This window comes from Orycteropus afer, unplaced genomic scaffold (assembly GCF_000298275.1).
Source record: "Orycteropus afer afer isolate SDZICR_OR568_19922 unplaced genomic scaffold, OryAfe1.0 scaffold00007, whole genome shotgun sequence".
Lineage (NCBI taxonomy): Eukaryota > Metazoa > Chordata > Mammalia > Tubulidentata > Orycteropodidae > Orycteropus > Orycteropus afer.
This window is the reverse complement of record NW_006921594.1, coordinates 17,917,817-17,933,091: the sequence shown is the minus strand read 5'-3', so window position 1 is coordinate 17,933,091 and position 15,275 is coordinate 17,917,817. Positions and strand designations below refer to the sequence as shown.

At 40.2% G+C, this 15,275-nt stretch overlaps 2 protein-coding genes across 2 annotated transcripts in view; one reads left to right on the top strand and one right to left on the bottom strand.

Annotated features, from left to right (window-relative positions):
- The window catches only part of FBXL13 (F-box and leucine rich repeat protein 13), a 304,871-nt gene that overhangs the window by 145,645 nt on the left and 143,951 nt on the right, over nt 1-15,275 (bottom strand). Inside the window, exons 8-9 of the mRNA XM_007945197.1 lie at nt 7,407-7,459; nt 2,180-2,280 (exon numbers count right to left, since the gene is read on the bottom strand). Of these exons, the coding sequence (XP_007943388.1) occupies nt 2,180-2,280; nt 7,407-7,459 (154 nt within the window). The remainder of the gene's footprint in view (nt 1-2,179; nt 2,281-7,406; nt 7,460-15,275) is intronic.
- Nucleotides 9,679-15,275, top strand: part of LRRC17 (leucine rich repeat containing 17) — a 31,244-nt gene continuing 25,647 nt past the window's right edge. Inside the window, exon 1 of the mRNA XM_007944636.1 lies at nt 9,679-10,450. Within this exon, the coding sequence (XP_007942827.1) occupies nt 9,679-10,450 (772 nt within the window). The remainder of the gene's footprint in view (nt 10,451-15,275) is intronic.

The window sequence follows — 15,275 nt, the reverse complement described above, 5'->3', positions numbered from 1 at the left end:
TAAAAAAAAAAAAAAAAAAAAGAGTTTGGCTACTAACCAAAAGGTCAGCAGTTTGAACCCACCAGCCACTCCATGGGAGAGAAATGAGTCAGTCTGCTTCTGTAAAAATTTAGAGATTTGAAAACCCTATGGAGTAGTTCTACTATGAGTCAGAATCAACTCTATGGCATGGGTTTTTGTTTTAAAATCTTAATAAAGCATGTGTAGTACACCATTTTATAAATACTAATAAAATGTAAATTCCAAATAGTCAATTCATTTTCACAAAATGCTTTCATTGATTTTTGCCAACATTCTTGTATCTGAAGGCAACCTATGGCTGTAATTAAGAATGAGTGTAGTTCCAATACAAATATGTTCATTTAAGTTAATTAGACAAAATAAAACAATAAAGATGTCTTTTTTGCTGAGTCAGACATTATTTTTCTAGTATGTAAGGATAGTTTCTCACTTTTTATTCTTTTTACCACATAGTGGCTACAAACCTGACCAACTTTTAAATTTAATCTATTTTACTAATTATTTTTTCCGTTACTTTCTCAGTTCTAAACAATCAACCAAACAATAATTGAGCCCTGAGATACAGCAGCTGCAGTTTCTGTGATGTAGAACACTCCGTATTGACTGATTCCATGCTACCAAGGACAAGCCACTGCACAGGGAGTTGGGAAGAGAGGCCCAGCAGCTCCCTTTATCTAGTATTTTCACTATGCAGATACAATAGACATAAATAACTTCAAGAGCATAGGTAATAGTAATGGGTAGAAAATATTAGGAGGTGAGTATTTACTGCCTATAAAGAATCTCAGATATATAAAGAAGTGTCACACATCCCTTGAGGAAAGAAGGCTTATTCAATAAATGATGCTGTAATAATTGATTATTCAGTCCACATTTCTTGACCACAAAACATATAAGAAGAAAAAAAAGTAAATATGTATCAAATGACTAGAAAGAAGACTTTCTACATTTGAAATTATCAGAGGAAATCTCAATGAAAGGTTTGATAGACCTGACTAAATTAAATATGGAAAGCCAATTAACAGGATAAACTGAAAAAATGGGGCCACTTTAGGCTAGCACTTCTGTAGAAGTAGAGTCAGGAGATAAGGGAAATGACCACCCAGAATTTTCTCTTTAACCTCTTCCACATGCCTCGCTGTCATTTTCAAAGGCTCTCAAAAAAAAAGAAAAAAAGAAAAAAATCATGCTCCAGAAAAGGGTTCACTCTTCCACAGTAGTTTGAGACGTTTTCCCAATGTCAAATCTGAATCTCTCCCAATGTGACTGTATACTCTTCCTCATTACTCTTTCCTTAGTGAAAATAAAGAGTAATTGAATGACCAAAACTTATGATACATTTGAATATGCTGTCAACTCTAGGGGATGTCTTGTGTCCCATTCCTTCTCTTTAAATGAGAAACAACATTTGTGTCTGGATTAATTTATGTGTCTGTCATAAATTTTAAAAAAACAACCGGTAAAAGTCCCCTAGAGATAGAGGGGATCCCAAAGGTAAACAGAACATGGCCATGGGGAATCTGGGGAAAGAAGTGCTCAAAGTCTAGGCTGGAAGGATATTGGTGTTCTTCTGTTGCAACAAGGTCCCAGATATCAGACTGGGATCTAGGGGCCAGGCTCCAATGCCCGAGAAGGGAAATCAGAAGGAGACAGGTAGGGCTTGACTCAAGCTACTGGGCACATTGCTACCAGAGTGACACAAAAACATAGGCTGAAGCAGAAGCCCAGTTATTCAAACTTGGTCCATCAATGAGGCAGAAGGCAGCATCAGCTTGAGGACTTGGAAGCAGGATTCTTGTTAGTGGTGTTACAGTAAGATGTTGATGGAGGGAATACTCCCTTTGGAGAATTCTAGAGCACAACCAAAAGGTCCCTAGGTGGTGCAAACAGTTTGTCCTTGTTTACTAACCTAAAGGTTGGAGGTTCTAACTCACCCAGTGGAGCCATGAAAGAATGGTCTCGCAATCTACTTCTGCAAAGATTACAGCCAAGAAAACTGTGCAGCAGTTCTACTACATAACATATGGGGTCACCATGAGTTGGAATTAACTCAATGAAACAGATTGGCTTTCTGTTGTTTGATTTCTTCTAAAAGAGCAAGTCAGAGCTCAGAGTTGCATAATTATTTTCAGTGTAAGTCAAGTAACACCAGCATTACCTTGGCAGGAGTCGCATCGTCCTGTTGGTGATAGCTGTGTTAGATAGATTGAGATACAGGACCCCAGGGCAGCCCTCTGAGATGTGCCTCATGGATTCATCCTACATAAAAATAAAGGGAAGAATATTATCAGACACTAGCAGACTTTGCTATTTTCCCATCATCTCTCTGCTGTCTCAGAAAAAAACATATACAAGAGTTGGTCTCTTCATTTTTATATATATATTAATTGTAAATCAAATTAAATAGAAGCCAGTGGTTTGGCTTGAAGCTTCATTTCTTCCTTTCTTTCCTTTTCTTTAAAAATAAATTTGTCCCATTCCATCATAATGACACTTCATTAAAATTTGAACCCTTGCAAGTTCAACTCTGTGGGAGGAATTTTGAGCTCAACTGTCAAAATGTCACACACTCCTGACCCTTCAGATGCATGCAAGGGATTTAAACTGGTCCGTTTTTAAACTTACTAAAATCATTCCAAAAGACAGGAAAGTAAACACTCTCAACAACTGGACTTCCTAAAAAATGAGTCCATATTTATATATATATATAAATATATATAGTTGTGGTAGTTAAGGTTATGTGTAAACTGTGCTGGGCCTGGTTATGAGTAACTGGGCAGCTGCATGTAGTTACTTCCCATGATGAGACTGGTAATCAGCTGCAGCGTGGAATCTAATATGAGCAGCTGAGTAGCTGCCTTAGGGATGTGATCTTTGAGAAAGATCTTGAGCTTTTTTGGCATAGCTGGATCCTGCATTTTGCCTGCCTATCTTGAGACGGTTTCTGGACTTGAACTAGTGGCCTGCTGTGCTGCTTGATAATTTTGGGACTGTAGCATTTTACTTGTCAACCTTGTGTTTGCCAGCCTCAGCAGCCAGCAGCTGCTTGAGTTAAGAGACACCTGTAGCTATAATGGACTAGGAGCAAGAGGCAGAGCTGAAGCCTAAGGTCAAGGGGCCTTCACCCAGCCCCTAGATCTGGCTCTTTGAACTCAGACTTCTAGCCTCCTAAAATGTAAGAGAATAAACTCCTGTTTGTTAAAGGCATCCGCTTGTGGTATATTTTCCATTAGAGCAGCACTAGAGGACCAAAACAATACTTATATAAAGTATAATACTTATATGTTGCTCTCCACAGTTATGGCAATAATCTAATCTCTCCCATCACTGAAAGGGTTATATATGTGTGCATGTGTGAGTATATGTGTGTGTGTGTATACACACACTCACACTTAACTCACACATACACAACCACTATTTCATGTTTATGTGTCTATGTGTGTGCATATATGTGTATGTGTGTATACACATACATATGTAACAAGTTTGTTGATCAAGTATCACAGTGCTTGTGCACTTGTTGAAAGAGACAGTGAAAATGCAAATAAGAACAGGAAAGTGAAGAAAGCTATTTGATAAACTATAAGGCAGCCCCGGAGAAAATAAAACCAGGGCTTTGAACAGGTGTTGCCTGGTTCTGTCATGGCTGATGAAGTGAATCCAGGTGGACCTAAATTTGTTACACGTGGGTATATTGGAATGATAACAAGAATGGGAAAAATCACAAGTCGACAAGATCCAGAGACTTAATCTCCCTCTTAGAAAACAAGAGTAGTATATGCACTGCCCAGCAAACAAATCTCTTGACTCACAGAGTCGGAGACATTGTTGCCCTGCTCAAAGATGGCAATCAACCACGCCACTTTGAATGTGTGTTGCTCTCCACAGTTATGGCAATAATCTAATCTCCCCCATCACTGAAAGGGCTAAGTACACCTCTTCCAAGCCTCCCATTGTAGGACCTTCTGTTTGAGATAAGGAGGCAAAACAAACTGTTCTCTGCATTTACCTGTCTGGAAGAGCTTGGGCATCTATATGAGCTCAAACCAATCACATTCTCAGTATTGAAGAACTAAAAATTCAGTCCCCAAATGTTTGACCACAGGAATGCAAAATTAATGTCTTTTAATGTTGAAGCATGGTTTATAAATTTGTCCACAATGCACTTGAATCTTTCTGAATGTAATACATTTCATAAGGCAAGCTTCTTAGAAATGAAAGCTTTTTAAATGAATGTTACCCAGCTCCTCAAATGTAAGCCTGTCTCCAGGTCTATGTCTCAGATGGAAAAAAATAGTAAAATGTAGCTGGATAAAATTATCAGCCCTTTGTACTATTAGACACCAAAGTTGGAAAAGACTCTGTGATGTTCCCAAATTCAATACAGATGGCATTGTTTTTACTTTTCTCTTAGAAAGCCAAATTTAAAGAATATGATCTTCTACTCAAGTATAAGGAGCTCTGGTAGCGTAGTGCCTAAGGCACTTGACTGCTAACCAGAAGGCTGGCGGTTCAAACACACCAACCACTCCTTGGAAGGAAGGTTGGGCAATCCACTTTCGTAGTGATACCGCCTAGGAAACCCAAGGAGGGGTCACTATGCGTCAGGGCCAACTGGAGGGCACACAACAACAACTCAAGTTTGGAACTGAAGTTCCCTGAAGGTAGGAGCTGAAAGTCGATTCATTATTTTCAATTCCTTATAGGCTGGAGGTTCAAACCCACCAGCCATTCATGGGAAGGAAGGTTGGGCAATCTACTTCCGTAGTGATGCCACCTCGGAAACCCAAGGAGGGGTCACTATGAGTTGGATTCCACTCGTCAGCAGTGAGTTTGTTTTTTGTTTTTTTTTTTTTTTTTTTTTTGGTATAACACCTAGCACAATATCTTTAACACAGTTGTTGTTGTTGTTATGCGCCCTCGAGTCAGAACTGACTCATAGCGATCCCTTCTTGGGTTTCTGAGGCAGTAATACTATGGAAGTAGATTGCCCAACCTTCCTTCCCAGGAGTGGCTGCTGGGTTTGAACCGCCAGCCTTCTGGTTAGCAGTCAAGTGCCTCAAGCACTATGCTACCAGAGCTCCTGTAGCTTGGGAAAGGGAGATATCAATTATGTCAAAAAGTGAATGGAATTTCATAAGGTTGAAGGATTTGGGAAAGGGATCAGGAATCACTGCTGATAGGCAGAGTATTTCTTTTGGGGGACGGTGAAAATATTTTTAAATTTATTGTGATGATGACTGCAAAACTCTGTAAACATATTAAAAGTCATTGAATTATACACTTTAAATTGGTGAATTGTATGGTATGTAAATTATGTCTCAATGCTATTGTGTGCTATTGAGACTATTCCAATTCATGGCGACCCTGCAGGACAGAGTAAAATTGTCCTATAGGTCCTAGGCTGTATGTAATCTTTATGCAAGCAAGTTGCTGGTCTTTTTTCCCATGGGGTGGCTGGTGGGTTCAAATTACCAACCTGTGGTTAGCTGCTGAGTTCTTAGCCATTGCACCACCAGGGCTATAAGAGCAACCCAGGTGGAGATGGGAGGGTAGGGGAGAAGGGTGATCATTCCAGAAAGACAGAAAAACAGATACAAGAACACAACTAAACAATATGTCATGTCCTGGCAACTTCGAGTGATTCAGTCTTTAAATGGAATAGAAATTTGAAAGAAAGAACTATAAAGATGAGTCTGGAGACATAGCAGGAGGGGGCCAATTCGTGAAGTATCTTTTCACTTGTGTTTGGATGTGATGCTAGTGTTGGTGGAATTGGAGGGACATGACACTGTCAGGCTGGGAATAGTCCCTCTTATTCCCCTGGGGACTAGCTCCACCATTTATGTCCTTATCCAAGTGTTTCCCTATCAGCTTCTAAACCTGTTTCCATTTCCCTGCCCTTGTATTCCTTCTGCCACTCTCTTAGCTGCTTTTCTGGAAAGATCAGTGTATGCTTAATGCCTCAATTTCTCACCTCTCAACTCCTCCTCATCTCACTACGATCAGTTTTCTGTTTCAAAATCCCACCAAAACTATTTTAGCAAAAGTCACCAGTTACCTTCCAATTCTTAAATACAGGAGACACTGCTCAGTTATTTTCTTACCTCTTCCCTATTTCCTTCTAAAACTCACTTCCTTGGCTTCTGTGATGTTTATGTTCTCAACCTACTTTCTTACTGTTCCTTCTTACTATCACTTACTATTTCCTCTTCCTCTGCCTGCTCCTAAAGGTCAGTGTTTTCCAAGGTTCAATCCTAAATTCTCCTCATACCTTCTCTGTCTCTCTAGGTTGATCCTGAATCACTCTTGTGATGTTAATAATGACTCATACACAGATGCAGTCCCAGTTCTAGCCATTGCTGTCCTTTGCCTATGAGACCTCACCATTTACTTTCATTCATTAAACAAATATTATCCAACATATACCAAATACCAGGCTTTGTGCTGGGTGCTATAACTGTCAAAACCAATCAGACACAGCCACTGTCCTTTGAGCCATTAGACTAGTGGGGGAGGCAGAAACCCTGTGGTCCAAGACACTCATTATGGGAACCAGAGGAGCCATAGTGAACCCAGCCCTGGGAGCCAGTGGCATCTTGCTCAAGGAGGTGATGCCTAAAGTAAGTGTTAAAGCATCGCAAGACGTTACTTACTTGAGGACGAAGGGAAAGGGCATTCTGAGCAAAGAGCACAGGATGAGCAAAGGCAGAACCACAAAGGACAGCTTGGTGTCTGCAGCTAAGAAAGTACAGAAGGTTGTGGTGGTTGACAGCTGATGTGTAAACAGGAACTGCAGTGAGATAAGGATGGGAAGAGAGGCGGAGGCAAGACCGCAGAAGGTCTCCATGGTACAATAATGTTAAAGACCCTTGGCTTTATCCAGTACTATAGACGATGGGAGTGCAGTAGTCAGATCTGCCTTTTAGAGAGTATCGTGTGCCCACAAGATGGAAGTCAGATTGGAGGTAGAGGGAAAGACTAGAGGGAGGGGTCAGGAAGGAAGTGGCTAGAATTATATGTTCATTTCCATGATAGCCATGAAGACCACTAAAATGAGCCTCTTGTCTCTGCTAGAGCCCACTTTTTCTGCTTCATGCAGACATGCCCTTAAACATAAACCTAGTTCATGTTTGTGTAATTATTGAATAGTTTCCACTTTCCAGAGGCTCCAAAATTGGGCATATAGCTAAAAGATTAATAATAACAATATAAAGATGTGATAGAATTTCATGCGAATGTTTAACACAGTTTGCTTTTTTCCACATTTAGTCCTAAATGAACACGCAGGCATGTATTTTGATTAAAGCTCTGCATATTTAGCACTCCAGTGTAGCAAGTCTGAATCTATATAAACAACAGAAAAATCAGCTTCTTATACTTACTGTGAGGGTTGTGCAGTCAGAGACGTTCAACTCTTGCAAATTTCTACAGTGGCCTAAATCAAACAAGTTACACATCACTAACAACATATTATGAATGTTTACCCTTAGTTTTCCAATCCTACACTCAATGTGGCATATTCATCAGAAAATAAACAATAATTTTGGCAAGTAATTTATTCTAAATATATGGTTTCCCAGAAAAGGGGTTTCTTTTGGCCTAAAAATTAAAATATATACACATTTATTATTGCTTTAAGATTATAGGAAGAAGGGGAGAAAAGGAAATACTACTTTTGGAAAAATAGTTTAGACTGAAGGCTTTTAGCTTGGAAAAACTTGAAGAAAACCATCTGCCTTCTTTGTTCTTTTTGTTTTTTGTTTTCTTTCAACATTTTATTATGAAAAATTTCAAACATGTAAAAAAGTTGAAAAGATTGTACCATGAATACTCACATACACACCACCTAGATTCTATAATTAACATTTTACTATTTTTGCTTTATCACATATCCATCCACCCATCCATCCACCCCTCAGTATCTCTATCAAACTGCCTTATATTTTTATGAATTTCAAAATAAGGTGCAGACATCAGCACACTTCTTGTAAATACTTCAGCATGCACATCTTTAATAGAGTTCAATATTTGTTTATGACTTTTCAGGTTAGAATTACATACAATTTTATATAATGAAAAGCAGACAGAGAAGTGGAGGGTTAGAGAGACTAAGTGCCTGAATAGCTCTAGGGCCAGAGGCAAGTGCAGAGCTTGGGCTCCACCCTGGTCTCCAGATCTGAAAGGCACTGCACAGCTTATGGGCTCACAGAGGATATAAGCCATATGTATAAAGAGCTAGACAGCAAGATTCCACAATCCAGACCCTGAGTCTGGACAGTATTAAGTGCAACTCCAAATCCAAGCAGGGGAGGGCACAAAAATTAGTGAATACGAGGAATTCCTTAGGCAAAAAATGGGGGAAGGCATTCTAGGTGGAAGAGACCCCATAAAACAGGAAAACTCCAGGCAAGAGGTGATCCTAGCATTCAGACTGCTACAATGGATAGAAAAAAACATCTGCTGCTTATAACCACATAGCCCCACACGAATAACAACAGAAATGTTATTCATTATAAATCCATATTAAGCATTTTTTTTTCCTTTGCCAAGAATAGAATATGTCCTAACTAATAAATGCAAACCAGAAATACTTTCAGAATTTAGAAAACAAATACAATTCTTAAGAATTTGTTGGTCTTGGATGTCATCAGTACAGGAAAAAAAAAAAAAAATAAATAGGTTACCAGATCAATATAATTAAGTTTATAAGTGCTCTTACAGCATAGCCAGTTAAGAGTAAGCACGGCAACGATTCTGAAAGTGGTACAGGCGGGGGCACCCCTGTTTCGTTCTGTTTTCATAGGGTCACGATGAATTGAAACTGACTCCGTGGCACCTAACAACAACTTAAGAGTAATTTATACATTTATAAATTCAACAAATATTTATTGAAAACCTACTATGTGCCAGAAGCTCTACAGGTGCTGAAAATATGGCAGCAAACAAAATAGAAATCCTGCCCTTACTGAAGTCATTCTAGTAGGGACAGAGTGACAGTCAACAAAGGAAGGAGCATCTCTGCTTTGACAGAAGGTGATTTAAATGGTATGGAGAAACATAGAATCAGAAAGGAGATGAAGAGAAGGAGATGTGATTTTAAATAGGGTGGTCAGAGAAGGCTTCACTGAGCAGGTGAGATTAAGCCAAGACCCACAGGAAATGACAAGGACAATGCAATTTACTCTGAGCCTTTCTGGAGCCCACAGTCAACATGGTTGGTGTTTGGGAAACAGTAAGGAAAGGAAAAGCAAGCTCGAGAGGACAAGCATTTCAGTCCCACTTCTGCTCATCTCAGGGCGGAAAGGAATTCCCTGCATTTCTTAAGATGATCAACTACAGGTCTTTATCTGTAGGTAACATCACTGCTGTCAAGTGGATCGACTCATAGCTACCCCTCCTTGGGTTTCCCAGGCGGTATCACTACAGAAGTAGATTATCTGGGGGAGGCCCTTGCTTAAAAAATAACACTGTGCTTGCTGTGGTCCTTAACAACTTTTAATATTCTTTTTCTCTTCCAACCCAGGAACTCCACGTACCCCCGCTGGGTCTCCTTGTTCCTGAACTGCATTAGTTAAGATTACTCAAACTTGGATTTGGAATACTTGCATTGCACCACCTGTCACGCCCAGTTACTGGGGCCAGCTGGATGTCAGGATGCGCGTGGTTACCATTGTAATCCTGCTGCTCTGCTGTAAAGCCGCTGAGCTCCGCAGGGCAAGCCCCGGGGGCACGCGAAGTCGCGCGAATCAGGGCAGGGCTGCAGGCAGTCGGAGAGGCTCCAACCCGGTAAAACGCTACGCGCCAGGCCTCCCCTGTGAAGTGTACACTTATCTCCACGAGAAGTACTTAGATTGCCAGGAAAGAAAACTAGTTTATGTGCTGCCCGGCTGGCCCCAGGATTTGTTGCACATGCTGTTAGCCAGAAACAAGATCCGCATATTGAAGAACAACATGTTTTCCAAGTTTAAAAAGCTGAAGAGCCTGGATCTGCAACAGAATGAGATCTCCAAAATTGAGAGTGAGGCTTTCTTTGGTTTAAACAAACTTACCACCCTCTTATTGCAGCACAACCAGATCAAAGTTTTGACGGAGGAGGCCTTCATTTACACGCCTCTCCTGAGCTATCTGCGCCTGTACGACAACCCTTGGCGCTGTACTTGTGAAATAGAAACGCTTATTTCAATGTTGCAGATTCCAAGGAACCGGAATTTGGCGAACTATGCCAAATGCGAAAGTCCACAAGAACTGAAAAATAAAAAACTGCGGGAGATACAATCGGAACAGTTATGTAATGAAGAAGAAAAGGAACAACTGGAGCCGAAACCCCAAGTGTCAGGGAGACCCCCAGTCATCAAGCCTGAGGTGGACTCTACTCTTTGCCACAATTATGTGTTTCCCATACAAACGCTGGACTGCAAAAGAAAAGGTTTGTACTAAGTTTCTTACTTCCATTATGAAAAAATGCTTTTTTGAGTTTTATAACCCTCTCTACACCCCATCATGCCTTGGAATTTCTGGGGCCTCTTCCACACAAATCTTCCTCCAGTGGCACTGGTATTTGCTCCAAGCATTTCTGGAGTCCAGACTCAACATGGTTGGTGATTGGGGAGGGGGCAGTAAAGGAGAGGTGGAATTATGCTTTAAAGGGGCAACCTTTTGGGTCCTAATCATAACTGCTTGCCTTAAACCACAGCTGTAAGGAGTTCCTTTAATTTCGTGAATTTGGTGTAATTTAATTTAGGTAAACCAAAATATATAAAATCAAGTGCAAGTGTATTCTTTGGCAGAAATGACATTTATATTAACCTGACTTACTCCAACTAAAGTCTAAACGAGTACAGTCTCAGGGGATAAGTTAGTTAATTGGCATTACATAGTTCACAAAGGTATTCTACATTCTAGTTTGGTGAATAGTGTCCAGGGTCTCATCATCTTGCAAGTGACCAGCTAAGATACAACAATTGGTCTCTGCTAGTATGGAGCAAAAGGCAATGAAGGAAATCAAAGGCTCAAAGAAGAAACTAATCTACAGGACTAAGAGCCTACATGACCCACAACCTCTCCTAACCTGAAACCAGAAGAACTAGATGGAGCCTTGCTACCACTACTGACCGTTCTGGCCAGAAAAAAAATAGGTCTTGGGATAGAATGGAAGGAAAATGTAGAACAAAACTCAGATTCCTAAAAAAGACCAGACCTACTGGACTGACAGAGACTAGAGGAACCCTCAAGACTGTCACCCTAAAATAACCTTGGACTATGGAACTGAAGCTATTTCTGCAGGTCACCTTTCACCCAAACAATAGATTGGCTTGTAAAAGAAAGGTATCACCCAGGAATAATGTGCTCCCTTGAACTATGAACTATTTGAGACCAAAGGTCAACATTTACCAAAAGCAAAGGTGAGAAGGGGAGGAGAGGAAACCAGAACAATGGAAACAGAGCAACAGAGTGACAATAATGAGAGCGCTGACACATTGTGAAAATTGTAACCAATGCCACCGAACAAGCTGAATGAAAAAGGGGAACCTAACTTGCTAAGTAAACTTTCACCTAAAACACAGTGAAATATTAAAAGTAACAAATAAAACATGATGGCATCTAACAACAACACTCCAGTTTAATTCAAAACATGGTGTGTGTTTGTAGGGGCATAGGGACTTCAAGAAAAACCATCTGCCAAACATGACAGGTGAGAACACTCTGAAATGGAGACCAAATGGGATGTAGCAATGGTGCATCTGTCTTTCCTATGATTTCATCCCAAAGTTTAATAAACACCTGCAACTTCCTGTGTCTTAATTGCCCCAAAATTATCCAAAATAAAACATAAATACCTAAAGGCTCAAGTTTAAATGATTCAATCTAAGAACTATGTGACTAAGAAAGTCTTTTTAGAATATTACCTACTTCCTGCAAATCATTAATGGCTTTTACAACCCACACAAACTTCTGCTATTGCTGTGCAGGATTTGCACATGCAAGACACATTCATGTAATAAGGCAACAGACAGAAGATTTTAATAATGATTTTGACAGGTTATTTGAAGACTGAAGTTCTCAAAGGGGGGTCGAGGCACTGCTAATCTACCCTAGGATGACAAACTATATGACAAAGTCTATGTGTTTCACTTCTGATAGGGATTAATATTTGTATCATTAATATAATTAATATTTGTATTATTAAAGCCAGACATTGTTGGATTGGGTCATATAAAGTGGTATCATTCCTTTCACTTATTTTGGGTGGTTTTGCTTTGTTTGTTTCTCTGAGGACAAAAGAAAGGAAAGGTTAAAAGGACCTCTCAAGGGAACCATGAGCAGGAATTTGTTGACACTGAACAATCAGGCAACTTGAGCTGGGAGCAAATTTGTCCATTTATCAGCAAAGTCATTCTCCACCTTACCCCTAACTCTGACTCTGAAAGGTGATGCCTTTCAGCTGTGTGGCACAGAGAGTTTTCCATACTCCAGTGCCCTATGAATGGGTATAATTTGATGCCAGAGTGGAGAAGTTACAGCATTGTAACCTGAGAAAAATACTGTCCTGGGCTTCTCTGAATTTGAAGGGAAGTGCTCATTAATTGAGGACCTACAATGCTCTGGGTACTCCATACACATGTTGTCCACAACTTCCAAGAAGGCAGTACTACCACACTGGTGAGAGAAATGAGACTCAGGGAGGTTCATTCACTTGGAAGCATTCTTGCAAAGGTAAAATTTGAATCCTGGCATACCTAAGCCAGAACCTATGAGCTCTTCATCCTACTGTCCTTCAGAATTACTCTGATCCTGTTCAAACAACCAACTACCCCAACAACTGAAGCATGAAGAAAAATGTACACTGTACAGAGAGTCAGTACAGGCATACATACCTCAGAGATATTGCAGGTTCGGCTCCAGGCCACTGCAATAAAACAAGTATCTCAGTAAAGCGAGTCACATGAATTTTTTTGTTTCCCAGTGCATATGAAAGTTATGTTTACACTTGTTGTTGTTATGTGCCGTCGAGTCGGCCCCGACTCATAGTGACCCCTCCTTGGGTTTCCGAGGCAGTATCACTACGGAAGTAGGATTGCCCAACCTTCCTTCTGAGGAGTGGCTGGTGGGTTTGAACCGCCAGCCTTCTGGTTAGCAGTCAAGTCTCTATTAAGTGTTCAATAGCATTATGAAAAAGTTTGAAATATTGTGAGAATTACCAAAATGTGACAGAGACACAAAGGGAGCAAATACTGTGGGAAAAATGGCACTGGTGACTTGCTTGACACAGGGTTGCCACAACCTTCAATTTGTAAAAAGCACAGTATCTCTGAAGCTCAATACAGCAGAGGGCAATAAAATGAGATATGCCTGTATGTGGTTTCTCTGTAGCCAGACTGGGTGGAATTTCCCTGACATTATATGAGTGACTACATAGTGCTTCATACTGAAGGGCATAGTTTACTAGGATTTCCTTTGTGATGGTTACATTTAAAACTTTAATTATATATACTTAAAACTAATCCAAAGCTACTATGTTAGACTTAGATTAGAAAAAATTACTTGATAAGCTGAAGTTCTATCTTCAAACTAAAGTTAATTTGCACTTGCTGCCCCAGGGGTCAAAGAGAAAAATAGGTATAATTAAATACTTGCTTTTCTGGGTGGTGTGGGGGGAAGAAATCATCTACACAAAACCATCTACTTTGAGGAGGTCTTCTCTATCCGTATTTTGAGTGGTTTCCAACCTGAGCAGCTCATCTTGCAGCACGATTATCAGAAATGAGAACTTGTCAAAAATGAAGTGGAAAGCATGGAGATTGCTATCCTAGGCGTTCATGAGCTGAAATGGACTGGTATTGCCCATTTTGAATTGGATAATTATATGGTTTCTTAACTGGGAATGACATATTGAAGCAGAATGTTGTCACATTCCCCATCAAAAAGAACATTTCCGGAAACAACAACACAGCTAAATTCCACTGTTCATCTGTCAGTTTGTCGTATTGTGGTGGCTTGCATGTTGCTGTGATGCTAGAAGCTATGCCACTGGTATTTCAAATCCCAGCAGGGTCACCCATGATGGACAGGTTTCAGTGGAGCTTCCAGACTAAGACAGGCTAAGAAGAAGAACATGGTGGTCTACTTCTGAAAAATATGGCCACTGGAAACCTTATGAATAGCAGTGAAACGTTATTTAATATAGTGCTAGAAGATGAGCTCCTTAGATTGGAAGGTACTCAAAATACAACTAGGAAAGAACTGTGTCTGCAAAGGAGAGTCAACCTTAATAATGTGAATGGAATAAAGCCTTCAGGACATTCATTTGCAGATGTGGCATGACTCAGAATGAGAGAAATAGCTGCAAACATCCACTAATACTCGGGACATGGAATGTATGAAGCATGAATCTAGGAAAATTGGAAGATGTCAAAAGTGAAATGAAAAGCATAAAGATCATTATCCTAGGCATTAGTGAACTGAAATGGACTGGTATTGTCCATTCTGAATTGGGCAATCATATGGTTTACCATGGGGAGCTTTGGTGGCATAGTGCCTGAGGCATTTGACTGCTAACCAGAAGGCTTGTGGTTCAAACTCACCAGCCACTCCTCAAAAGGAAGGTTGGGCAATATACTTCCGTAGTGATGGCGCCTCTGAAACCCAAATAGGAGTCACTGTGAGTCAAATCTCACTCGACAGCAGTGAGTTGGATTATTTTTGTTTTTTATGGTTTACTATGCCAGTAATGACAAATTGAAGCAGAATGTTATCACATTCATCATCAAAAAGAACATTTCAAGATCCATCCTTAAGTAAAATACTATCAGTGATAGGATAATATTATACACAGACAAGGAAAAGAGTTAATAAGAATATCATTCAAATTTATGCCCCAACCACTAAAGCCAAAAATGAAGAAATTGAAGATTTTTACCAGCTTCTGCAATCTGAAATGGATCAAACATGCAATCAAGATGCATTGATAATTACTGGTGATTGGAATGCAGAGGTTGGAAACAAAGATGAAGGATCAGTAGTTGGAAAATGTGGCCTTGGTAATAGAAACAACACCAGAGATCTACAAAAAGGACAAGGAGGCCACATATTCTGACCTCCTAGAACCCCACAAGAGGAAGGCAGAATCACCATCAATAGCCCAAGGCCTATTCCTGCAAGGCCAGACATGCTGCCTCCCTCCAGCCCTTTCTCCAACCGTTCCTCCCAAAGCACCTACCACCTCTCTCCTGCATTTGATAATTCGCTGCAGT